We start from the raw sequence: 27,044 nt of genomic DNA on the forward strand, positions 1-27,044 counted from the left end.
TTTCTTCTGGCTCTGGAAGGTGACTTTAATAATAGATATGTTATTTTGGGTGGGATTTCATTATATACAGTTGACCCATGAACAGTGCTAGGGTTAGGCATGCCAACCTCTTGCTTAGTTGAAAAAAGATATATAATTTTGACTCCCTGAAAACTCAACTATTATATTCTACTGTTGACCGGAAACTTTACCGATGACATAAATAGTCAATTACCCACATATTTTGTATGCTATATGTATTATAAACTGTATTCTTATAATAAAGTAAGCTAAAAGAAAGAAAATATTATTAAGGAAATTGGGAAGAGAAATTATATTTGCTATTCATTAAGCAACAGTAGATCATCAAAAAGGTCATCATCCTTGCTGTCTTCATATCAAGTAAGCTGAAAAGAAGGAGGAGTTGTTCTTGCTGACTCAGGGGTGGCAGAGGCAGAAGAAAATACACACGAGTAGCCCTGGGCAGGTGAAACCTGTGTTGCTCTAGGGTCAACTGTGCTTAGCTTAAGGCAGCTAAGGGGGAACGTCCACATTAAGGCTGTGTTTCAAGCGTATCATCAGCATCGTCTCTTAGTTAAGCCAATGGTAAATCCACACCAGCGGGGCATTTTATAGGGCTCTAACCTGCTTCAATCACATCTCGCCTTTTCCTAACAGAAATTCACTGATTAAACGACACTTATTACAAAAATACAAAACAAAACACACACACACGCAAAAAAAAACAAATCCTACTCTTTTGCCTCCTACTTTATAATTTTTTTCTTCTGTCACCATTTCTGTATTTTCTGTAATTGTTATTAAATACATTTAATAAACAATACTGAGTACCTTTAATTACGGACAGTGACGTCACAAAGGTAAATGCTATATTTGCAGATGGAAAGACTTAGTGGGTAAGAGTTTACTCTGAAGTCACCCGGTCTTTCTGCAAATCCATGCTGCTTTTCTCAGACAGAGCACTGAATCCAACTTTAGTCCTTTGAGATCCACCTCTAGGACTTTTGTCTAGTATGAAATATGCTCTTAAGCTACATGGGACATAGCATATTAAACAAAACTGTTGTGTTTGCTTTTATTCATGTGAATTATGATTTTTAATAGAAACTTTATCTCATTATTAGTATCCCTTGCTATAAATCGAAGGCAAATGCCAGATAAACAAAATAGTAGATAAAAAATAAATGTATACATCCGTCTACATGTATATTCTAATTTTATATATATGCACATGTACAAGTATATGTGTGTATATATGTATATACCCAACAAAGAGAATGAGGTAAATCATGGTACAATTATGCAATAATAGTCTTTGACCATTAAAATTGTAATTGCAGAGATTATGCATGGAATGGGATGTGGACTGACACCGGAAGTTTATATGATGTTCTCAAGTTAACTACTGTATAATAAATGTAATATATAATCTTACATTTCTTGCTATAATGTTTAAAATGTGTATGCACGGGACAATACTGGAAAGAAACAGGCCAAAATGAAATTAGTTGTGTTTCAGTGGGAGGATTAGTGTTTTTTTTTAAATTATTTTTTTATGTAAAAAAATTTAGGAGGTATAAGTGGTTTTTGTTATAGCTAATGAACATGTTTTAACATTTGGTATTTTTACCTTCTGTTGTAATATTTGGGAAATAATATGGAAAATAATTTGATCATTGGTTCAAAGAGTATGAAGATTGTTTTTGCTCTTAAATATTTCCATATTAATATCAAAAGGGATTGCATGGATTTATAATGTCGACAAGAGCAAAAGTTGAGTCAGTTTACTACAGCATTCACCACATTGGGTGCTATTATATTTTTGGCAGATTTTACTAATGTAGTGAGTGGCTAGATGCTTTAGATACCTGTTACGTATATAGCAAGGGTGGTATTTTGTAACCCAAATACAAGATTTGACTCTCACTTTTGCCTGGCTACAGAGTGATCACCCCCTTTGGATTAGGGTATTATCCACAAACTTTAGGTCACAGAATACAAAAAAAAATTAAGTTGCCCTGTTGTGAGTCATGATGACAAAACAAAAGCAATTTCAAAATTAAATTTTCTCCAGTACTTATCTCTTCCCTTCCCTTAGTTTCTTTCATATTAAGGCTAAAAATAATTTCACTTAGAAATTTATGCAAAGGATATAAAGAAGCTTCATTAAACACTTCTTCAAGTGCTGAAGTATCTTTTTAATCTATAACCTCCTTTAAGGTTGTAACCAATAATTAAAATGAATTGATATCAGAAAAACAATAAAGATGCTAAACATGACAATTATAATAAAAAACCAAAAAACAAAATAGTGGATAAATATAAAATATATGGACATGCACAAATATTATTAACTTTTATATAGACACCCAGCCCAGCTTGTTCCTCACTATATAAAGGGATACCGGCATGTATCAGAAAGGTGTTAAACACATACAGTGCTAGCATAAAGTTGAGATACTGTTTTCAGCGTAAACACAAAGGTTAAAAGAAGAGTGAAATGGATATAAATATCTAACTACAAATCTAAAGCTAATTAATATTGACTCCTTATAAACCTAGAGGGTCCTGCTGGTATGTTTCTCTTACTTTGGCAGGCTACATGTTACGCAAATTGCATGTTCCTGTTTTGGTATATGCCAAGCAAGAGCATATGGAGTACATACTCTCTCTTAACTGTACCTGCCTGCAAGGGCCTCGTCATCTGTCTGGCAGGGAGGATAACTTGCAGTCTTGAGGCTTGCCAGCGATGGTAAGGACCAGCAGAGATCATGGTTATCTAGATCCCCCAGGACGTCTGGAGATATGACCTGGGACACTTCTTGCTTAAGATTTCCATGGCTGGATATCAATTAAAATTTCGTGTTTCCTCATGACTCAGAAAACCTACAGCCATTTCTTAAAATTTTGCAATTGATGAGAAGTAGGCACATAATGTCTCCTGCCCCAAAGTCAAGCCGTGTAAGTAAAGCAGAGACTGTGTTAACATGACCATGTGGGCTCCGCATCAGAGTTGAAAGATGAATTCCTGCAAAATGGAAAATATTTCAACATCATCTCTCCAATATGTCTAAGAAATCCAGTACGCATAATTAACATCATATTCATGTGAACAAGCAGGTGGATGAATGCTAAGGTGTGACATTGTTTTAAATATTAGATGGGAGCTTTACATTACAGTACACATATGATGATTAGAAGATATTTCAAGACATCATGATTAAAGTTAGTTGTTGCTGTGCTATCAGCAATGGTAAGAAAGGCAGTTCTGAAATTCTTCTACCTCCATCCTCAGAGACAAGAGCCACACTGGGTTTTTAAAGGGACATTCTGCCATGTTAGATATGGCATTTGCTTTGAATGGAAAAGATATTCCTGATTAATCCTAAGATTTTGCCTAAGTTCTTAGATATGTCAATAGTCCTTTAAATTCTACTTCTGTAGAATTTAAAGCCAATTTAAGGGGGTAATGCTTGGATACGTGTTGTCCAAGGTGAGGCTTAGGACAGCTTAAAGAATATAAAACTGTGCTCCCCAGTGTCCAATTGATGCAAGAGTCCAATTTCAATGTCTCTTGGTTATTGGCCACACTCAGATCCTTATAGGATGTTGGATGGAGGGTCTCAGTTTCTCAGCTGACTGTGCTGGGTGGCCACCCGCCACTCCTTGCTTCAGGGCCTGTCCATCTACCAGCTTAGAACAAGGAAACTTGCTGCTTCACACCAGCAAGAGGCAGAGTCTCTGGAATGGTAAGACACAAACTCGTGTGACATAATCATGTCCATGCAATTACATAAAACCTGTCATCTTGCTGAATTTTATTGATTTGAAGAATGTCACAGGTCATGGTCATTCTTGATCTACTCCCCTCTGGTTCTACCGTAGCAAGAATGATATTTCCAAAACAGGGTTTTGAGCACCTCAAAGGAGTGCCTTGCCACTGCTCTTAGAAACATAGGTAGGTTCAAATCACTTTACAACAACTGCAAGCCACCTTCTACTTTTCAACTGCTATGTCTTTTCCCACTATCCTCATGTAAGAAACTATTTTATTTCACTTTGACCTCTGCCCAGCCTCCATACTGGTATTCCATATGCAGCCTTGCTAAGTTCCAGTGCATCCTCTGATCATGGTATGTTCCTGCTTAATGAGCTCCAGTGTTTGGCCATTGCTTTCTGGATATAGTTCAAAATTTGTAATGTGGTTTGACAGTGCTCTGCATGATTTAATCACACCACCCTCCTCGTTTCGTATAACTGTACACTTTGCAGCACGTACTTCCTTTTTGTCTTTGACGTGTGAAGCCCTCAGTGCCTCCATATGCACCATTGATTTTACCTGGAAAATTCTAACTCTTATTCATCCTTCCAGCTTTAGGTTATCATCACTTCCTTCAGGGTCTGATAAAGGCTTCCTGTTGTTCTGTCTTTTTCCTTCACACAATTAATTGATTAATTAATCACCTGTATTGTTAACTGTGCTTGACCATAGGCTCCCTGAAGGTGAAGGCTGTGCCTGTATCGTTCCTCCTTGTTTTCCAGGGCCTATCGCAGGGTCAGACGCATGGCAGGTATCTCAGGAGATATGTACTAGATGAAAGGAAGGTAGAACCAAGGTAATGAGCGATGTTCTCTCTGAAGATTTTAATTGCAGTCAGGAGACAGGCAAAAAGGACTTTCTGCAATAAGGTCAGGTGTGTGGCAGAGTTGCTTTCTCACGGTCGGTTGTCCTGAGCTGTGCGGTGGCGGAGGCTGGGACAGGTTCAGCAATGACAAGGGCATGGAGTAGTCTGTGAGCATGATGGTGGGGGACAGGTACAACTGACAACACCCAAGGAATCCAGTGGTGACGTCAAGTCCAGCGTCTTACAGAAACATGAGGCATGGTGGTGCTGGCATGTTTGTCAGGTCCGTACTGCCTCTCGGTGTGACAGGCAGCTGATGCTGAAATGTGGCAAATAAGGAATTTCTTTTAGATGATATTGTGTCTTCGGTCTCCCTGCATGAATCAAACTGACTTAGACATGAGGAACGTGCTTTCTGTTTATGTGAGAAAATGCTCATGACCCACCTCATTTGTTTTTCTTCTGATGCCCAAGTTTCTCCCTGCTATTTAAGAGAAATCCACCTTAAAACAAGAAAATTCTTTCCCTCGATGATTCGATGTACATGAAGTTGATTTATTTATTGTTCTATTTTAATTTTTGTCATCAGAGGTGAGAGCGTAATGGAAAGCATGGGGATAATAATTCAGCAGTCTCCTTTCAAGGAAACTCATTTGTGTAGGATTTAGGCAATGAAATATGAGATTCACTGTATCGTCTTTTATTTTTCTGTAGCTTTAGAAACTTAGGTAGGACATGGGGGTGAATACATTAATCTTATTCAGATATAAGGGATCAAACCTTCAGGCAGTAATGGAGAATAGCCTGTTGTAAAATAGGACTTAATGCACAACATGAGGTGGCAAATGGGGGCCCACGTGGGGTAGCAGAGAACAGGGGGACTCTGGATCATGGGGGCCACTCATTAAACATGCAAACTTAGAGACATAATTTTGTTTCTCTGCACATCCTATTTATTGTCTTGAAAATGAGATTATTTTACTATTATTCAGAGAACGAATGCAGCAAATGATCAAATGGTATCTAGTAGGCATTTGATAACTGTTAGTTCAGAAATAATAATAATAATATATAAAATACCTGGGCTAGTGTCTTGCATATAGTACGTGCTCAGTAAATCCATACCACCATCATCAACATCATTATCAGTCTCATTGCTACTACTGTGGACTAGCACTGCACTGGGCACTTTCACCTGGTTTAGTTTCTACCGCAAACCTATCAGGCAGTTCTTTTGTTTTTTACTAAGGAAATGCAATTAAGCAACTGTCTGAGAGTCTCATAGCAAATACACAGTCAAGCTGGGCTTTGACTCTTTCCAATATTACCACAAACCTTTTCGTAGAACTAAAAAATGATGAAAAATTTCCAGATGGAACACATTATATACTAAATGTATGTATATATATGTTTTATCAAAATCATAACTGTTTTTTTTAATTTATTTTTAAAAAATTTCAAAATATTAAGGTTATGTTAAAAGGTTAAATATTAAGGTTATGTTAAAAGGTTATTACGTTATAAGCTTATTATTATGTTATAATGGTCTTGTTATAAGGATACCTTTTATAAGGCTTAAGTCAGGGCTTTTATCGTGCCCACCACCAGAATAGTATTCACTTTACCCCATAGGTAAGTTTTTATTCCTCACTGCCTCCCACCCTCTCCCTTTCTTGTTTTCCAATATCCTTTACAACTCTGTGTTCTTATGTGTGCCTATCATTTAGCTCCCAATTTTTAGAGAGTATATGTGGTATTTGTTTTTGCATTCCTATGATACTTCACTTAGGATAATGATCTTCAGTTCCATCCAAATTGCTACAAAAGACATAATTTCATTCCTTTTTATAGCTGAGTAGTACTCCATGGTATGCATATATAGATCTTTCTGTCTATCTGTATCCTATTTTCTTTATCCACTCATGAGTTGATGGGCACTTCGGTTGACTCCACGTCTTTGCAATTGTGAATTGTACTGGGATAAACACTCAAGTGCAGGTGTCTTTTTGATAAAATAACTTCTTTTCCTTTGGAAAGATACCCAGCCATGGGATTGCTGGATCAAACCATAAGTCTACATTTATTTCTTTGAGGAATCTCCATACTGTTTTCCATGGAGGCTACACTAACCTGTAGTCCCACCAACAGTGTAAAGTGTTCCTTTCTCTCGGCATCCATGCCAGCAGCTTTGTGTTTGGACTTTTTAATAATGACCATTCTGACAGGTAGTAGCAGGTAGTAAGGTAGTATCTCATTGTGCTTTTATTCTCCATTTCCCTGGTGATCAGTGATACTGAGCATTTTTTCATATGTTGGTTGGCCATTTATCTATCTTCTGTTGAAAAACTTTTGTTCATGTCTTTTGCCCATGTTTTAATGGAGTTGTTCATTTGTTTTGCTGATTTGTTTGAGTTCTTCATAGATTCTGGATATTAGCCCTTTCCTGGTTGTATAGTTCATGAATATTTTCTCTCATTCTGTAGGTTGTCTATTAACACTGTCAATTATTTTCTTTGCTATGTAGAAGATTTTTAATTTCATTAAGTCAATTTATTTATTTTGTTGTTGCTGTATTTGTCTTTGGGATCTTAGTCATAAATTCTTGGCCTAGGCCAATGTCTAGCACACTCTTGCCTCTAGAATTTGTATGGTTTCATGCCTGTTCTTTAAGTCACTTAGCCATCTTGAATTAATTTTTGTGTACAGCAAGAGATAGGGGTCCTGTTTCATTCTTATGCGTGTGGCTTTCCAGTTTTCCCAGCACCATTTATTGAATAGGGCTTCCTTTCCCCAGTGTATGTTTTTGTCTGCTTTGTTGATCAGTTGGTTAGACGATTTTGTTTCTGGGTTCTCTATTCTGTTCCATTGGTCTATATCTCTACTTTTATACCAGTATCATGCTGTTTTCTTTACTACCGCCTTGTAGTATGATCTGAAGTCTGGCAATGCAATGCCTCCAGATTTGTTCTTTTTGCTTCAGATTGCTTCTGCTATTTGGCTCTTTTTGGTCCCAAATGAAGTGTAGAGTTATTTTTTCTTGATCTGTGAAATACGATGGTTGGCATTTTGTTGAGGATTGCATTGAATCTGTAAATCACTTTGGGCAGTATGGACATTTTAATAATGTTGATTCTACCCAACCATGAGCATGGGATGTTTTTCCATTTGTTTGTTTCATCTATGATTTCTTTCATCAATGTTTTGTAGCATAACTGCTTTTAAGGTACCTATGACTTCACTCACTTTCAATTCACTCACATCAGACCAAAGCCTGTGACATTATGTTGTAATATCTTAAAACCAACAAAGAACTCCAAAGTACTTCTATTTGAGCATAACTTTTTCAGTATGCCTTCCCTAGGGATGGAAAATACAATTTATTACTCAATCTTCCATCCTTCACTAATACCTTATAGTTAGTCACAAAAGAAGTATTTAAAGAGAAGTTCAAACTCCTCTGATATTTGGCTACATGGCAAGTTCTGTGAAGATAGGATCATTGCTCACATGTCTTTGGCATGGTGTTTGCACAAGCAATTTGCACACAGCAAGCATGAATACATGTTTGCACTTGCATTTGATTTTTTTCAACTATGACAAAATAAAATTTATAAGAACTTCATTCTCATCCCCTTTCTTCTTAGTTTTTAATTTACTGTTTATGAATTGTAGATTATTGCAGTTTCCAAAACTATTTCTCTTTAATACTTAAAAGGAGTGAAATTCTCTAATATTTCTTCACTCTTGGACACAGTCCCCCCCCCTCACACACACGCACACACACACACACACAGCCCCATTCTCACTCTTCATTTTTCCTTATTTCTATAAGTTGCAGTGTATGAGTATTTGTGTGTGGATTTGTGTGACATATACTGTATAAGTTGGAAGGAAAATGTTGCTTTCTTTCCAAATCAAAGAGAAAAATATGTAGAGTCTGGAACTACAACAAAAATAGCTGCCTTGACTCACAATCTCTCTACTCTGAAATATAAATTCTATCCTGAAGGGAATTCTCTTTTCTGTCTCAAACAAGCTTCTCTCCATATATACGCACATAGTGAAATATGTGCAAATTCTAAAGTCTTCATAAGAACATGAAAGATCATTAATCTTGTATTATCTTGGCAAAAATGGGGATGAGAAATTATTTATATTGTGGGCTCTGATTCAAGGCAATTCAAGTTCCAAAGGATTGAGTTTCAGCAAATGCCTAGGAAGGCTCTTTTTTTTTTTTTTTTTTTAAGAATTCTATATTACCTCATTTACTTCCTTATGAATTTGTCAGTTTCAACCATAATATACTGCATTGGATAGTCTTAAGATGATGAAACCATTTCTTTATGACAGTGCTTAAAGTAACTGTTTGATTTCAGTGGCTTTTATGAATGTAGTGGTCTCTGAAAAGCAACATCATGCTGGTGACAGAGATTGAGGTTAAGAGGTAAGGGAAGTGACACCTAATGTGTAGGTACATTATCAGGATTATCTTTGAGGATTTCTTAATGTTTGCATGAGATTTTTATATGTTATAAAATAGTGTGGTATATCTTTGTTAACTCGTTGGTTCTCCATAATAAAGCAGTAAAGTGAGTAAGGCAGATAAGTAAATTAGACTCAGATTTAGTGACTTGCTTTAAGCCTGTCATTTCTACCTCTTGTTGGCTATATGACCCACATATGCTGACCCCTATACCAAATATGCTTTCCATTAAATTGAGGATAATGCTTAGATCAGACATAAGGGAGAAGGGAACAGAGCCAAGTGGAAAGTTGAGATTAACTTATTCTTGATGGTTGTTCAGTAGATACTAATTTAATAGGGAGAAAGGATCGCATCTTTACTGCAAGAACACACATAAAGGAGGATTCTTTTTTATAGTCATAGTATTTCATAGTGCTTGCTGCTTCTTTTGTCACTTGAACAAGAACGCAGAAAGAGATGGACCAAGTCCAAGCAAGCAGAAGCCATTTCCCTGATAATGGATTAAAATATGTTTAGACCTAGTTTCCGAGGTTATTTGAAAACTGTTGTAAAGCAAAATGTCCAGGGGTCTTAGTATTAGTCATTCAAAATCCTTGCAGTATGGGTGCCTCGCATAATGAATGGGGAGCAGGAAGCTGACATCAAGAACCGGAAGTCTTCGAACCTAATTGGGTGCTAGGGAAACAGCAGTTGTCCACGGTTAAGACATTTGTGAAACTGTCTGCCTCGAAATTTATGCTTGTTTAATTCTTGTTCATACTTTCACAAAGTATGTAATTTTAATGACTATGTTTAGATGTGTTACAATATATTAATTTTGAAGAAAAAAGTACAATTAGCATGAAGACTGCATTGCATTCTATATTTCTTAATTTACCATACTAAAAAAAAAAAACAAAACTAGCTATTCTAGTGATACATCTCACTATCTGGTGATATGATGCTATATTACTGGAGAGCACTGGGTGAAAACAGGGAGATTTATGAATTATATCCTTTCTAACAAACCTAAAAATGTCACACATATTAAAAGGTTAAAAAGCATATTTGTATATATACCCAGCGTTGGAACTTTCTGTACAACCTTGAAACATAAAGAGGTTAGGGGAATTTTTCAGTCTACTTTTCTATAAAATTAGAAACTTCATAATTGTCTTGCCTCACTCAGAAGGTTGTAAAGTTCTAAGAAGGAGTGAAAGCATTATATAATACCTTATATTAGTGGTTTCTTTTAGGTCACAGATACTTATGTTGATCTGGTACAATAGTCCTGTTGCTGCTCACCTAAGACGTTGGTTCTGTAATTCGAGTGTACATCGGAATTACCTGGAGGACTGGTTAAAATACAGTTTCTGGGCCCCACTCCCAGAGTTTGTGATTCAAAAGTTCTGGAGTGGAGCTGAGAATTTACATGTCTAACAAGTTCCCAGGTGATGCTACAGCTGCTGGTCTAGAGACCAAACTTTGAAAACCACTTGCTTAGTGGGTGATTATCATGCCACATTTCTCTGCTGGGAGTCCACAGTCGTGTGCCAGGAGATGTTGAAAACAATAAGGAATTGTGACACATCTTTCAGAGGTTTTACCAGAACATGTGCAAAGCTATTTTATATTAAAAAATTAATGTTGATATATTAGGCGATGAAATGCAGAAGTTGCATGATATATTCCGAGAAAAACACAAGAGCTCAGAGTTGTTCCAAATTTATAATTGTTTGCTTCTACCTATGAAATGTGTCACCTAATAGGACCACCTAACTTGCTAGAGCTTTTGAAACATTTCCACTAAAATTTTCTAAAATTAGAAATTCCAAAAGGGCAAAGTCCAGGTCTATCTGCATAATCTTGGATCCCCAGGTTCTAGCACCTTGTCTGGTGAGGATGAGGATGGAGCCTCAGCAATCCATTTAGTCTTAGGCAAGCTTTCTTTTGTTTAACCTCTCTTGCCTCTAGTTACCTCATAAGTAAAACAGAAATAATCATATTAATAGAACCACTTCACTGGGTTGAATGAGATAATATTCTTAAGTTGAGCCCATCATATTGATTCCATTAGTGATAATATGGGAAAATATTTAGCAAACACATATGCTCCAATGGCGTTACATCTCCATAAACCCATGGTAAGTTGAAAATATCAGAAATGGAAAATACATTTAATATGCCTAACCTGGCAAACATCATAGCTTAGCCTGACCTACGTTCAGCATGCTCAGAAATCCCTACGTTGGCCTGAAGTTGGGCAGAGTCATCTGGCAATACAAGTGCACGGCAGAGCATAGGTTGTTTGCCCTCCTTCCTGATCCTGTGACTGGCTGGGAGACCCCAGAAGAGATCCAAGTTCAGAATTCAAAGTATGGTTCCTACAAAATGAGAGTTACTTTCACACTGTCTTAAAGTCAAAAAATCCTAAGCTGAACCATCCTATGTCAGGCACCATTTGTATAGTAAATATATTGAAAGCTTACTTTGTGCCACACAACTATTTAATTACTAATATTAATTTTTAATGAATTAGTGAATAGACAAGTTGATGCACATCAATTCTATGTTAAATTCTTTGGTGGGGAAACCTTGGGATCTTTATGTTGAAAAAGTTTACAGTGTGATTCTTCATTAAATAGCCTCTGTGGTTCACAGTTTAAAAAGCAAACACTGCTGTAGAAGTTTTTACTGTTTTTCAGGGACAAAGGTCAGCCTAGGGGATATGCCAACAAATAAAGATGGGTTGAAACATTTTAGCCTATTTTAGGCTCGTTTATGTACACTAGGAGTTTATAGGACAAGTGTGCTTATTTAAATAGGTAATCTTTTTCCTATTTACAGCAACTGTATTCATCATTTATTTCCATTAATAAAAACACACATTCACACAAGACACACCCTAATTAGAGAATTAGGAAAGTACCACAGAAATATTACAAAATATAGGTTTCAATAATTACAAAAGTGAAGTTTAAGCTGTTATCTTTCACAATCCCCGGAGCCTTTCTGGATGTTTTTCACAGTATTTGACCCCCCTCCTCTGTCCTAAATTGTAATTGAGGGCTCTTTAGAACGCAGGTGCTAATTAACTTCTTAACACTTCTTTGCACAGCCCTAAAAGCCCAGCCTTCTCACTTCCCTGCCTTCTAAGGTGTCTCTTTGAGTTGCCTCCTGAAAGAGGTGTATTTCCCACAGTGAGTCTGTATTACTTTTGTAATTAAAAGCTTGAAATAGCATATAACTTTTAAAAGGGTGTGAGCATCCTTTCCTCTTCTGAACTTGCAAATAGCACTTTTTCATGGGACAGCGTGTGAAGTGGATTCCCTGCCCCATCCTCTGAGATGCTGAGTTGGTTTCCACTGAGTAAAACCCAGGGATCTGCATTTCAGACACAGCTCCTCAGAGGATTCTAGTCCTGGCCTAGGGAATCATTCACCCAGAGCACAGCTGCATGGATACCCTGCTCCGCTTCTCTGACATACTGTGCTTAGCTGGATGGTTTCAAAATGCGTCCAGCAAGTGCCTCCACATTCTGATCCTCAAGTAACTACTGATTTCTGTTCGTTTTTGCCATATAAAAACAAGATAGCATGACAATTAAATATATGCAATTTACCGTTTGTCAGAACCAGCTTCTGATTGCAGATCTCACGTTTGTTGGTTACTGGAACCCAGGCTAGAGGCTAAACAGTTTAGTTCTTTTGTTGTTGTTTAACGATCAGTATTTTTTCTCATTTCCCTTTGGTTATTCTCATTTTGTGTATCAACACCTTTTTTTTTTACTATTTTATTAACTATTATTATAAACATTACCAATGATATTCTATGCTTCTTAAATATTTGTTTATTCCCTCAGATTCCACCGCAAAAATGTTTGCCCATATTTTGAATTCTCCCTTTATGATAATTTCCAATATGTGTGTGTGTGTGTGTGTGTGTGTGTGTGTGTGTGTGTGTGTGTGTGTGAGAGAGAGAGAGAGAGAGAGAGACAGAGAGAGAGACAGAGATAGAGAGAATGTGTTTTCCTGGCTGGGCTATTAGGGAGGTAGCTATTATAATTATGACACAGATATTCATATAGAAAACACATCTGTAATTGAGTAGATAAATGAATTAAAAACAAACATTTATTGAGTACCCACTTAGGTCTTTTTTTGAGGGGGGGATATAAAAGTCATTCAGATGTATTTTTAATGTTTACATAAGTCTAAATAAGATTACATCAAGTAAATAAATACTTGAGCTAGAAACATACTAGTTCTTTGATATTTGATGGTAACTGTCAGTATTCTAGTTAAACTAAAGACTAATATTTAAAAGTAAAAAAGGCAATTGATGATTTAAAAAGGAGTTTAAAATTATACAGCACACTCTTGAAATGTAGTGGCTATCCCCCCTTCTGAATGAGGGCCATGTATGAAGTTTGTATTTAATGATCACCCTGATTCATAATTATTTTCTTGGGAAATCTGGAGAGCTGCTAAAGGTAGCTTCTCTTCCCTCATGAAATACCGTTTTGAAAATATTTCTCTAGAGAATTCAAACACAAGAAAAGCCCAGATTCCACTGTTTTTCGACATTTCCCGGTGCTCCTCACTTCACACATTTGCACTCAAACATGTACAAAATACTTGCTGCTGCATTTTTCTTTCTGCCTGGAGAACAGCTGTAAAGATATTAATTGTGCTTCAGTTATAAATGGATTGCCAAAAGGGACAGAACGGGTTGTGTATCTCATCAGCATGCCCTGTCTGGTATAAATAATGAGACAGGAACTTGGTAAATTGGAAATTTGTGATAAAAATGAGATGTGATATTATGAAGTCCCACCAGTTCCTTCTTCTGAATACATCGATTTTTAAGGCACTCTGCAAGACTGCTAAATCAATGATCGTGTGTCACAAAATGTTGGCTAAAAAGGGCTATATTACTGGGGTCAACTACAAATTAGCCCAAAGGGTAAACACTAAGGTAGTACAAATGTTAAGGAAAAAAAAAAAGTCACAGATGTTATAAAATGTAGTTGGAAGGGCACAGCTGTTGGAAAATATATATGGTCTTTTTCTTCTATTCCACCTATTATTTTTAAACATAGTAACTAGGAAGAATTGAAAAGAGTGGAAATAGAATCGAATCAAGTGGGGTACTTTATTTTATCATTTCAGTTATTTTTAAAACAAAGCTAGGCTTTTCTTTGATGTTTCCTCGAATTCTCTGAGTGTGTCTATCAAATCTGCTAATTTTTGCTTTTAACTTTCATAAGCACCGAGCAAAGTTGCTATTTCCCAGCATGGCATCATGATTAAAATTTAAAGAAATCTAAAAAAAAAAAAAAAATTTGATATTTTCAAATGTGTTGTATAAATAGATCAGTGCACTTTGCATTGCATTTCAAACAAAATCCAATTTTGGAAGAAGTCTTCATTCATTGTGATTAAAAATTTGAGGATTCAGAAAAAAAAAAAAAGACCCTCATCCACCTACACATGTACACAAACACTGTTCATTTACTGTAACAAAATCAATATACTGAAATCACAGATTGCCTTTGAATTTGAGCTATTCATCATGTCTCTTTATCAGGAAGACTTCATTTACACACCCCCAGCCTGCTCTCCACCTTTTCCTAGTAGCAGGTTTCAAAGTCAATCTTTTCTGTACACCCAACACTCCTTGAACACACCAAGGTTACAGCCTATGCAGTAACGTTTCCTTCCATGCTTCTCCCCCCAGTAGGCTGTGAGCTAGCTCCCCAGTGGCCAAGAAGGACCCATATTCATCTCTGCTACCTACCCCAGGACCAAAAACAGTTTAATGGAATATTGCAATCAATAAGCATTTATAGAATGAGAAGAAGGGACTAGGGAAGAAGAGTAAAGAGAAAGAAGGAAAAAAACAGGGAGAAATGAAAGAACAAGATGAATAAATGAAATATTAATTAATGAGTATTAATAAATGAAGTATTAAATCAATAATCCTCCAAATGTTTTATTATTAATAGATTCCTTAAGCATATGGTCCAGATCAAATTTATCAGTACATCTTCATGGCTAAAAGCATAATCGACTGGTTTCTCTCTCTCCGTCTCACCCTCCCTCTCTTGCTCCTCTTTCCTCTTCCACCCCCTTTGTTTAAAAAAACCTCCAGATGTTGACAGAACCTTAATCATTTTGTAAACCCATTGCCTAGTTTTGCCAAGATTTTAATTAAGGCATGTAGAGTTTTGAATACATTTTTTTTCCAACTCTCTCTAGGCATGCCCATACCAATGTCTCACTACAGGTTGAATTCCCCTAACCCAAAAATCCAAAATCCAAAATGGCTCCAAAATCTGAAACTTTTTGAATGCCAGCATGATGCCGCAAGTGGAAAATTTCACACCTGACCTCACGTGATGGGTCACGTGTATTATCACATATAAAATTATCTTTTAGGCTATGTGTATAATGTGTATATGAAACACAAATGAATTTCCTGTTCAGACTTGGGTCCCATCCTCAAGATATCTTGTTATGTATATGCAAATATTCCAAACTAAAAAAAAAAAAAAATCTGACATTTGAAATACTTTTGGTCCCAAGCATTTTAGAGAAGAAATACTCAACTTGTTTATTCTTCTAGGATGTTTATTTGTGTGTTATGCTCCTTTTGTTTGATATAACAACATTTAACTTCTTCACATATAACTCTAAAAGTTCCTCCTTTTCTCTCACACATCTTTTAAGATGAACCAGGGAGAGAAAACAGGATTTTTCTTGGCTGTACCTAGATCCAGGAATGAGCTGATAACACCAGAGTATGGGGTTAGGAATTGATTTGGGTCAGCTGGATTCCAAATCCAATAATTCATTTTTTTTGAGGTGAGATCTCTTTGCCAAGGCTAATTTTCTAATAATAGCCTCACCACATTGGTTATTTGTAAGGATTGCATATGTGTGAAGTTCTTGGTTGTATTATTAGGTCTGAGACATATGGGTAACCTTGACTACTTAAGGTAAGGTAACCACATTTCAGAGTCTAACTCCTTGAATTTGAGGAAATAACAAAACTGGGTTAGAGTAGTGTCTATCCATTCGCTTACTGGCCATATACCACCATAAATTTGTTTAGTTTCTCTCAGCCTGTTTTCCTATATGGAGACAACAGTATCTGATTAATAGATATGATTGGAGTATAAAAATGAATAAGGGCAGATAAAGGAATCAGCACAATTTGTAGCACATAGTTGGAGATAATTAATGATATTACTATCCCAGTCTCTAGATCAGCTCCAAACTGATTAGTCTATTTCCTGGGTGTGTTTCTATATTTGCAGCCCCGCCTGTGAACTTTTCTTGATTAAAGAAGAAGATTATATTTTTCTTCAATTTGATACCCTGCCCTAATGTTAATGTCAATGTCCCCTAATATTAATAACCTTTGTTTTAGCTGTTTATCTGCCCCTATTGTGTTCTTCAGTGTTTCTATCTCACCTACAGCATTTTATCACATCATTTGGTAGCTAATTGTTTAATTTTCTGCCTTCCCACTAGTCTGTCCTTTAAGAAAGCAAGACTCTTGTAAGTGCAGTGTCTTAAGTGCTGAAAAGAAAGCTTGACACATAGCAGGATCTCAATAAAAAGATGCTAAAATAACGAAGAGTCCAAATAGGAGATTAGCCCAATTTACCTTCATCTTAGCTACATCATGGATGCAGGATTGTATAAGATAGTATATTTTGTATGAGTTAGTAGATGCTTATTTTTTTAATCTCTTTGAAACTGTATTTCTTGTAATGATTGCAAAATTAAACCTGTTTAGTCTAGGATTTTCACTTCCCAATAGCTCAATGACAAAGGGGCTTTTCACTTTGCCAGATTTGAAATTTGATAAGATTTTGTCTTTCATGTTCAGAAAGGGAGGGCAACCCAAGCCACCCTATTATCATTTTTAAAAGTCCCTACTTTTACCAGGAGAAGTAAGCTTATTCTAAAAGAATAAACTCTTAACAGTCACTATAGTAGTTATAGTTTTAATCTCATGCATCTTAGCCATAAACTCATTCTTCATCAAACATAAAGTAGCATGCCCTGGAGAGCCCAGTGGTGTGATTCAGCCAAGGCCCTATGGAAATTCAGAATCAGAATATGAGAGGGTGGTGGTAGTCCCATCTTTTGGATTAAGAATCTGAGTCTTAATGATATAAAAAATATTTTCTTGCTGTGTGAGACTGTCCAGTCATGGTTGTAGAGTATGGGCTCAGTCTAATAAGATAATGTTAACAGAAACTTCTGACATTGCAATTGTAGTATAGACATGTGTGTGTGTGTGTGTGTGTTTTCCACTACATCATACTGCCTTCAAGAAAATAAATTTAGCAGACATTTGCAGTTTCCTACAATAAAGAGAAATCATGTGAAAACATTGCTAAAATAGACTTTAAACATTATTAGGACAGAAATTCTAACTCCCCTGCACACTTTTGTACTCTTCATGTCTAACTCGGTACCTGGCACACAATACATGCAATGCAAATAGCCATGGTGTGAATGAATGGATTAGTTCATATAGTAAAATAGAATGAATGAAGTTTCCCTTCTACAGTCCTCACATATTGTAGAAGGCACCTGAAGTGCCACCGGTAGCATCATTTTGCAGGGTCAGGATGAGTATAGCTTCCAGTCTAAAGTGTGTATGATGCTAGTTTAGTTCTCAAGCATTTATAGGATCTTATTCCATAGGTAACAGATTAGCAAAGGCTTGATTGTTGGGAATAGGCAGGCTATGAAAAGAAAATACACTTTTTCTTATGTTGTGTCAAAAAAGAGCCATCCTATTCTGAAAAGGTTTATTTATGCACATGGAACTGTAAAACAGACAGCTTATTTGTTTTCACAACCAGGCCTCCAATTGTCCTCATTATCTGTTTGCAAAAGCAGTGGGCATGCCACCATGCTCGTGTTGTTTGTGAGGGACGCAGAAGGTATGGTCCCCTGTGCATAGTAAACATGGCTGAGATTTTACAGTTACACAATTTCCTACTTCTTTCACCCAGTGCACGATACAGATGTTTGCTGGAATGATGCATGGGTGAATAGAAGACATCTGTGTGCTCAAATGCATTTTCTGAAGTGTTTAATTGTTTCAGAAAGTTCCAGGCTCATTTCAAAAACACAATGTTAAGTGTGTGTGGATGTTTCATTAAGTTACAAAACTGTTTGGTTCCCTAAATGCTCCAAAATAAAATATGGAAACCGAATTTTATTTCTCCAGTTTGTGTCCCAAATCGTGGAGCCAGAGAAATGACAGGGTACATTTCGGTGCTGTCCATCCGCCTGACTGCAGTTAAGAATCTGTCCCTGTTCCCATAATAAATTCAATTTGGAGCATGTGGAATTTGGCAGCAACATTTTACTACCGACTGAGAGTTGGCACATGAGGAGAACACCCAGTGAGCAACAGTTAGGCCTTTGCAAAAAAAGACAGAAGAGGAACTAATCATTTAGGATTCCACTGTGTGGTATATGTCATGAAAGAGAGGTTTCTGAAGTGAAATGGTAAGCCCAGGCTGCCTCTGCCTCTTACTCTGTTGGCTTTAGCAAATGGCAAGATTGATCACCCACAAAAGAGAAGGGTTTGATCTTCTATTGTCGGCCTGACGTCACTCTTCTAGTTAACCAACAGCAATTTAGAGCAGAAGTTCCTATAAGGAAGTGGAATTCCTATCTTCCTGCTTATAGTTGAACAATCAGATGGTATATTTCACCATTTATTTCCACTAGAGCTTGGTTGGGGAAGAAATCTCTATATCTAGGATTTTAAATAAAAAGCCTTAAATATTACTGACCGTGTTTAATCTTCCTCATCCTATAAAGTCCCTCACCCCTAAAGTGTCCCTTGGAGATTTGGATATTTGGCATGTGTCTTCTATAATTAAATAGTGAAACTGAAAAATGCTGGTAGAATTTAGGCCATGTTTCCTACTGGGGGAATTTGCTTGAGGCTGTTCAAGAGAAATGAATGTTGAAGACTATGGTATCAGTTCAAGAGATGTGGAGAACAATGCATGGGGTCCCTGCATGTATTTTGTAGTTTTTTCCTTAAACTTATCAGGTCTGTCATCAGTTTTAACTGAGGGGGTGAGAGGATACACACAAATCAACAAACCAACAAACACAAAACCTGTAGGAGTACATACCAGTCAAGTACAGAAGTGTCCCAGAATATTGTGCCATAAAACTAAGAAATAAGATTTAGCAGGATACATTTAAAGCATCCAAGGCCAGAAGCTTCCTCTTCTAGTAAGGGATTATATAAACGTTAACAAGTTATACAGGTCTTAGGAAATTACTGCTCTGCTATTCAACAGGAACCCAAAAAAGGTTGTCATGGCAACCTGTGCCCCAATATCTATTATATTGCATAGGATGGCAGAAGTTGGGTTGTGGGTTTAGTTTTATTAAAATAAATGAAGGCAGTTGCATCATCGTTATGACCTGTTAGGCCTGTGATCTTAGGGATATGTGAAAGTTTAAGTAAGACATTTTCAGATGATAATGCCAGACGCTCCGTCCATGGATTGTATAAACTGGGACTTGGAACAGGGTAGCTAACAGGTCAGATCAAAACCTGACGATAAGAGAAGTCCAGGAATGCACATTTTCCTGAATTTCTGTTACTGCAAAGGTTCTACCTCTTTATTTTCCCACCTGCTATTGAAATGCTGATTCTCTCAAAATGTGTTGCAAATGACTCCTTGCAAATAGCGTTTGTGTTCTTCTCATCATAAGAGTTTTAGCTTTTTCCAGTCTGCACATTTTTACGCTGCCCCAAACCTTTGTTTTTCTTCTGCTGAGAGTGTCAGCACCAGCATTTTTCTTTCTGAATAATGTGCAGAATTGGTGTGCTGACTTGCTCATAAAAAAAAGGATAGCCTAGCTAACAGAGCTACACTACCCAAACCCCAACATCTTATTTTTCCAAAGGCCTTTCATCTTAGTTTTTTGGCAAACTGGAACCTCTAACCTGACAGTGTAACATCTTTGATGGTTCATTTTGCTTGTAGTGTTTACTGTCATTATGGGGAAAAATATGTGGGTCTTGCTGCTAACAGGAGGAAACTTTTAGGTGTGGCAAGAGGCGTATGGTACTGCGAGTCTTTTGTTAATTAAAATCCAAACAGCACTTTGGCAGACTTCACTAAACCAGGAAACTAAATGCAAAAAAGAAATTAAAAAAAATAAAAAAAATAGGTTTGTTAAAAGTAGAATTCACCTTGGAATTGACATGTACATACTCGACTTGCTACTAGCAGGCTGAATTGTGGTGACAGGGATCATTTTTGTTGACAACAGCTGGAAATACAACAGCTATATTATTATAATTAGGATCAGTATCAAGTTGGATTATAATAGGGACTTTCTTGGAGAAATGGCACAGTGTCAAATTTATAGTCACTAGCTAAATGAGTCTCTTGTATCCTTGACAAAGGGACAAAAACAGTTCCAAATGAAAACACAAACAGAGAATCCTGGTTGTTATATTTCCTGGGTATTACTCAGGGTTCTATTTATCACACACCAACACTTGCCGCTTTGAAGAAACATTATTCTGCAAAGTTTACACTTTTCAATTTGCCTCTGTGGTCTGCATTCTGCATGCATTTCCATGGAGAAGCCTACATTGCAACTTGACTAGCAATCTTTTCTGCAGCAAGATTAACCTCAAAGCATCCATTTTTTCCCCCTATGGGTAATCATTTGACAAATGCATCCACAAAACCTCCACACATATCTATTCCAGGGTACAGGTGCATCAACAGCCTTGAATCACTATTAGGAGAAATATCATCCTCGACAGAAAGTAGTGCTGTCTTTTCATTTTCAAATGTCTAAAGTTGAAGAGGGATGTGGATTTCCAGGAAGCCAGACATCAGGCAGAAATATCCCGGATGAGTATGTGGGTAAAAGCTTGTCTTAGCCCTGCTGCCGTCCCAGCCCAATAGCTCATCTTGGCAATTGTGTGGGATTTGCATAGACTGGGAGATATAGCATTCATTATTCTATCCATTCTGCTAATAATAACATTGAGAAATTTGTACTGATGATGTGCTCAGTGCCTAGGCTCGTGCTTATTACATTAAACACTGTTTATTTTTTATCTCAAAGCAATTTTATTACAAAGATGAAACTGATGTGAAATAGATTGGATGGAAGAATGTGAAATTGTGTGTGTGTTTTCTTTTGAGTGATTTTCCTAACAAAATCACTTTCTTACTAAACATATGAACATATTGTTACATTTGCAATGGTCTTTTTGTGTTTCCCCACAAATTTAATTGATGAAATGTATTACTATCAAAACCATTATGCAAAGCTATACATAATTACAAATTAAAACATCCACTATCACTAAAAATTATAAAAGACTTGTTTATTTTTCAGTTTCACTTGTATATACAAATAATATAACAATAGTGGCAGTAAGCTACTATCAGTAACTCTCCTATACTCTTTGCATAAATTAATACAGTGAATTATCTCCACAACTTGTGATGTAACAATAACTATCACCTTCCTTTTTACAAATTATAAAACCAAAGCTTAGAATAGTTTTGTTACTTGGCCAAGGACACATAATTAGTAAGAGTTAGAGATGAAATACCGACCAAATGTTCTGGTTCAACACAGTTTGACTCAAATTTATTCTCTCAGCTGCTCTTCTGTACTTCATAGTATTACATTTGATCCTCACACACAAGTTTGAGGTTTTCAGGATAAAAATAATTATCTTTGCATATGAAAACCTGAACCACAGAGCATTTGGATGATAGAAACCCGGCCACTTACTCCTACACCAGTAATGGTAATGTGATAGGCTTTTTTTCAGAATAAGATAAGATCAAGTTACAATAATCAACAGAAATAGACATGCTCATCATCAGTCTTGTAAACTCCTGAGAAAATATCTCTATTTTCCATTTGACACCAAATAGTTTCCATGACTCTTTATGTAGTATGAAAAAAATACTTTAAGTTAAATCTGAGTAAGAGTTGTTCAAAGTAATCACAATAAAAATTAACATCTCTCGGGGAAAAAAAGGATGAAGTTAAATTTTAAAAAGTTTTGTGCCCACTACAGGCATTTTAAACTTGGCTTTACATCACAATTGCCTGAGAGGATTTAAAAAAAAAAATACTCTACCACTATCTCCATCTTACTATTACATAGATCTGGAAGGGACCTCAGGGATCTATTTTTCCAAGGCTGAATCTAATAAACAGGCAGAGTTAGTAGTTACTGGCTTAGCATGTAGTTATTTTTGTGCTAGGTACCTACATATATTATTTTGTTTAATTCTCACAACAATCCTCATGTATATTGTAGATTTAAATCCAAGACGAAGATGGGTTAAAGGATTTGCACCAAGAAACACATAAGTGTTCCAAGACAAGTTAGAACTATTCTACATGCAAAACTATTAACTCCATGCTACTTTGCCCAAACACAACAACCCCACACATATGTATGATGATACTGTCTTTCAGAAAATATTTGGATTTATTAATGTTTTTTCTGTATGAAGGTATTTCTTAATTTGCTCACTCATTAGAAGGTAATTTTAGTAATGACAGGAATATTATTTATTTATTTATTTCAGGACATTATGGGGGTACAAACATTTTGGTTACATGTTATGACTTTATCACACCCAAACCATGATTTGAGACATGACTTTTCCCCTCTACAATGCTCACCACGTCCATTTGTTGTGAGTTTATCCACCGCCAATCCCCCAATGCCTGGAGAATATTGCTACCATGTGAGCACCATAGTGTTGATCAGTTAGTGCCAAAAGAAGGCATAAAAGGAATTTTTGACAATTTGTTTATTTTTTTCTTTCCAGTGCCTAGGCAGTTACTGGAACTCAGTGTTCAGACTCATTAACTTAATATTATACTGAGCATTAAACCTTGACTTTACTTTTTTTTCTGAGAATGTGTTATCAATAATAGGGGAATGGAATTTTTCCTTAAAACATTAAATACACTAGACAACAAAACAAAGCAATAAAGATTTTTATATGGTCTTCTGCAGGGAAGAGTTCACCCTTTCCCATCAGTGTCTGAACTCTGTCCGTTCTTTCAGTTGCTCTAAAAACTTGTTCTTGGTATTCATTCTTTCTCTTTAATATTTTTAAACTAATTTTAGACTTACAGAAATGGTTACTGTATACCCCTGTCTGAGTCTGTTTTGTGCTGCTTATAACAGAATACATAAAACTGGGCAATTTATAAAGAAATTTGTTTTCTCACAGTTCTAGAGGGAGGGAAGTCCAAGATCAAGGCACTGGTGTCTGGTGAGGGCTTTCTTGCTGTGTCATCTGGAGGGTAGGAACACGGCACCCTCACATGGTGGAAGGTGGAAGGGCAAGAGAGATGAACTTCCTCTGTTAAGCCCTTTCATGAGGGCATCTAATCGCATTCATGAGAAAGGAGACTTCATAGTCCTTAATCACTTCTTAAAGGATCTATCTGTTAATACTATCCCATTAGCAATACCTGAGGTTTGGAGGGGACATGGCTTATCTTCAGTCGAATATAGTAGTACGAGGATCCAAACAAGAAAATTAGCATTGATATCCATTTTTTATTATCATTACCCAGTGTTAATGTTTCATCTTCTGTTAACTGGACTACTGCTGTAGCCTCATGACTAGCTTGGTCTCCTAATCTATACCTCTGCCTCCAGTTAAATCTGGGACCACTAACGGAGGGAGTAGCCCACAAGATAGGATTGATCTTTATCTGAGATAGCTTCTGTATGTGCGATAACAGTAAATCCAACTCTTCCTCTCTTGGCATTCAGATGTCCCCTATGTTTTGTTCTGAGTTTGACCCTCTAGCCTTAATGTTAATGATGGACTTCTTTCTGTCATCTTCCATTCTACATTTATTTGGCACTTTCACCTCACTATCATCCTCTTACCTAGAAGGTTTTGTCTCTAATTTATCTCCATCTTATGGAATACTTAAATAACTATTAATGCAAACATTTGTACTTCCATGTGTTTATTTTCACTAGCTAGCTGAAGAGTTACTTGCAAAAGTAAATATATAAATGTGTATGTCTGTGTGTGTGTGTGTGTGTGTATGTAGTGTATTTATATAGTTCCCAGTGTCTGGTGGAATGTGTTACACAAGAGGAAGCTTTAAGTGCATTTTTTTTCTAACTGTAGATTTTGTAGAACCTCTGAGTCATTATGCTGAGTAGCAATTCCAATTTTATAGGATTGTCAACTGCTCAACAAATATTATTACCTTTTCTTATATGGTGACTGTAATTCAAAATGCTTCAAAAAGCTTTTGATTGGCAAGATCTTGCTAAAGTTCTACACTGTTTCAGCAGACACAGAGGTGTGCTACTCAGATACTCTTTCATTCCCTTCAGTATGAAAACATTGTTCCCCCAGTGGCTGGGAGTGTTGATTGTTGGCTTAACACCAATGGTCCCAGCTACCATGTTGTGGTTGTCCTCAGCTTTTGGCCGAAGGCCAAGGCTACATTCTCAGGGGAGTTCTCACATCCCATAACTCTTTAGTGCTAGAATATAGAGGCCTGATCTCATTTTTCTCAATGGCCACCCCAGCTCTGGAGCCCTGATGGAGTCCACTAAGGTCTTTGTTGTGACTACATCTCAGCCAAAATGCTTCTGTCCAATCTTGTCCATTTTCACTCCCCCATAAATATTGGTCAATGAACACTACCCAATAAAAATTCTGCAAGAACTCTTGATCAGAGAGTCTACTTTCCAGGGAACTGATCTATGATACCTAATTACCATTTCTTATTAAATTAGCAGATACTTTATTCACTCATCCATTTATTCAGTTAGCAAATATATGTTCAATAACTACTAAGTGTCCAGCACTTACTGGATGAGGAAGACATTGGCCCTGCCTTTACAGAACATGATGCTTGTTACCATACCTGACTTCTCCAATTTCTCTCTACTTTTAGCAGTTCCCATAATTTCCCATGGCCTCTCACATTACTTTGCCTTTACTTAGGCTTGGCCTCTTGCCTGGAATTCCTTCTCTTCCCTTCTCTTGCCTGAACTTCACCTTCCTTTAATAGCTTAACTCAAATGCACCCTCCCTTCGAGAATCCTCCCCGTCCACCCAGTCTGCACTGGTATAGGTGAGGGATCCGTACTCGGTGCTATTGCATTCAGCTGAACTTCTGTGCATATATTTCTGTTCCCTCCTTTTTCCTCTCACCACCAAATTTTAAACTTCTTGAGTGTAGTGATTTGGTTTTGACATATATGTATGTATTCCACATCAACCAAGCTGTATGTGCTCAACTGTTGAATGAAGGAGTGAATAAAAAATAGAAAATCAGAAAAAAGGTTTAGATTCTATTATCCACAGACCTAATTACCTAGGCATGCTGATTAATTGGTGGTTATGATCTAATTTTATACTCTGAAGAATTAAATAAGATGGGATAAAATATTCTTTTGATATTTCTGTACAGCATTTTTTTTTAGCAGCTGGTTTTTCCAGGTAGATTCAGTTGTGCTTTTGCAAGACTTAAATGCTACATGCTATATTATATTATTAACCTTATGATTCATATTCCTTTGATACAATTCCTTTGCATATTCTCCAAGCCCACATGAATCTAATAGGTATCTTTAAAATGAAAGCTACAAAGGAATCTTAAATAATACAGATACTAAAAGAGCCATCTTTATATGGTGCTCCAGCCTAGCAATACTCTTTCCTTTAAAAGACTTGATTGTAGTTGAAGTTATGACAGAGCAGTGTATCTCCGTATTTTTGAAGAGATTTCTTTCCCTTTTTTTCCCCTCCACACACAGATTTCTGTATGAGACGCTTGGAAAAATTCAGCTTTTTTCAAAGAATAATGCATTAATTATTATGTTTTTTTTTCTCTTTTTTATTAGGTACATCTGTCACTAATGTAACAGCTACAGATGCTGATGATCCAGTTTATGGAAACAGTGCAAAGTTGGTTTACAGTATCTTGGAAGGACAGCCTTATTTTTCCATTGAGCCCGAAACAGGTTTGTGGCCTACATTTTGAATTCTATTTACCATGTTTTTGCTTCAGGGAAACACTTTTCTTGGGATTTAGATTATGAAATGTCAGGGTTAAGTATTTCGCTGTCTATGTCAATAACATTTGAATGTGCAGTGTGAGGTACATGGTAAGCTCTACGATCATTTTGATACTGATTAAAACAAATTGTACAGCCTTTGTAGAAGATCATCTATTTAACAGATGGCTTAACATCATTTTTCATCCTGGAATAAAGGGAAAAATGTGCCTCATATATGACAGTCTTAAATATCAGATTTAAGCATAAATTCAATTACTTATTGACTGTGCGATGCTTAACAAGTGACATTTATATATATATTGCTAAGTTTCAATTTGCACATCTATAAAATGGGTTTGGAACCTGCCTCATAATGTTATGATGAAAATTGGAAGAAGAAGTAAATATCAATAAATATCAAACATGCAGTGCATGACACATGATAATCATTCAGTGCATGTTAGATATTATTACATTTGCTACCAGATTTCTCATTGTAAAATACAATACTGATATCTACTTATTAAAGCTCTTATGAAGATACTGTTATGACCAATATTAAACCTGCTACTCGTACAGATTTTATAAACCATGAAATAAATTATCTAGAAAGCAAACAAACACCTTTTTCTTTTACTTATTTGGATATTAATTTTATAAAAATAAGTTCCTACAAATGAAGATGAATATTTTTAACTTTTTTATTTAACAATATATTAAGAGAGTAAATCTATTTTGTCAGACTGTTGTAAATCCTATGGAGTTTTGTTGTAGCTCATTTAAAAATTATCATTAAGAATACTATTATTAATTTTAAACATTATTAAGAACAATTACCACTA

The 27,044-nt window shown here is 36.3% G+C and overlaps 1 protein-coding gene across 1 annotated transcript in view; it reads left to right on the plus strand.

The window, feature by feature from the left end:
• Window positions 1-27,044, plus strand: part of CDH8 (cadherin 8) — a 333,702-nt gene that overhangs the window by 129,915 nt on the left and 176,743 nt on the right. Inside the window, exon 4 of the mRNA XM_045534039.1 lies at window positions 26,047-26,166. Within this exon, the coding sequence (XP_045389995.1) occupies window positions 26,047-26,166 (120 nt within the window). The remainder of the gene's footprint in view (window positions 1-26,046; window positions 26,167-27,044) is intronic.

This window comes from Lemur catta, chromosome 20 (genome assembly GCF_020740605.2).
Source record: "Lemur catta isolate mLemCat1 chromosome 20, mLemCat1.pri, whole genome shotgun sequence".
Taxonomy (NCBI): Eukaryota; Metazoa; Chordata; class Mammalia; order Primates; family Lemuridae; genus Lemur; species Lemur catta.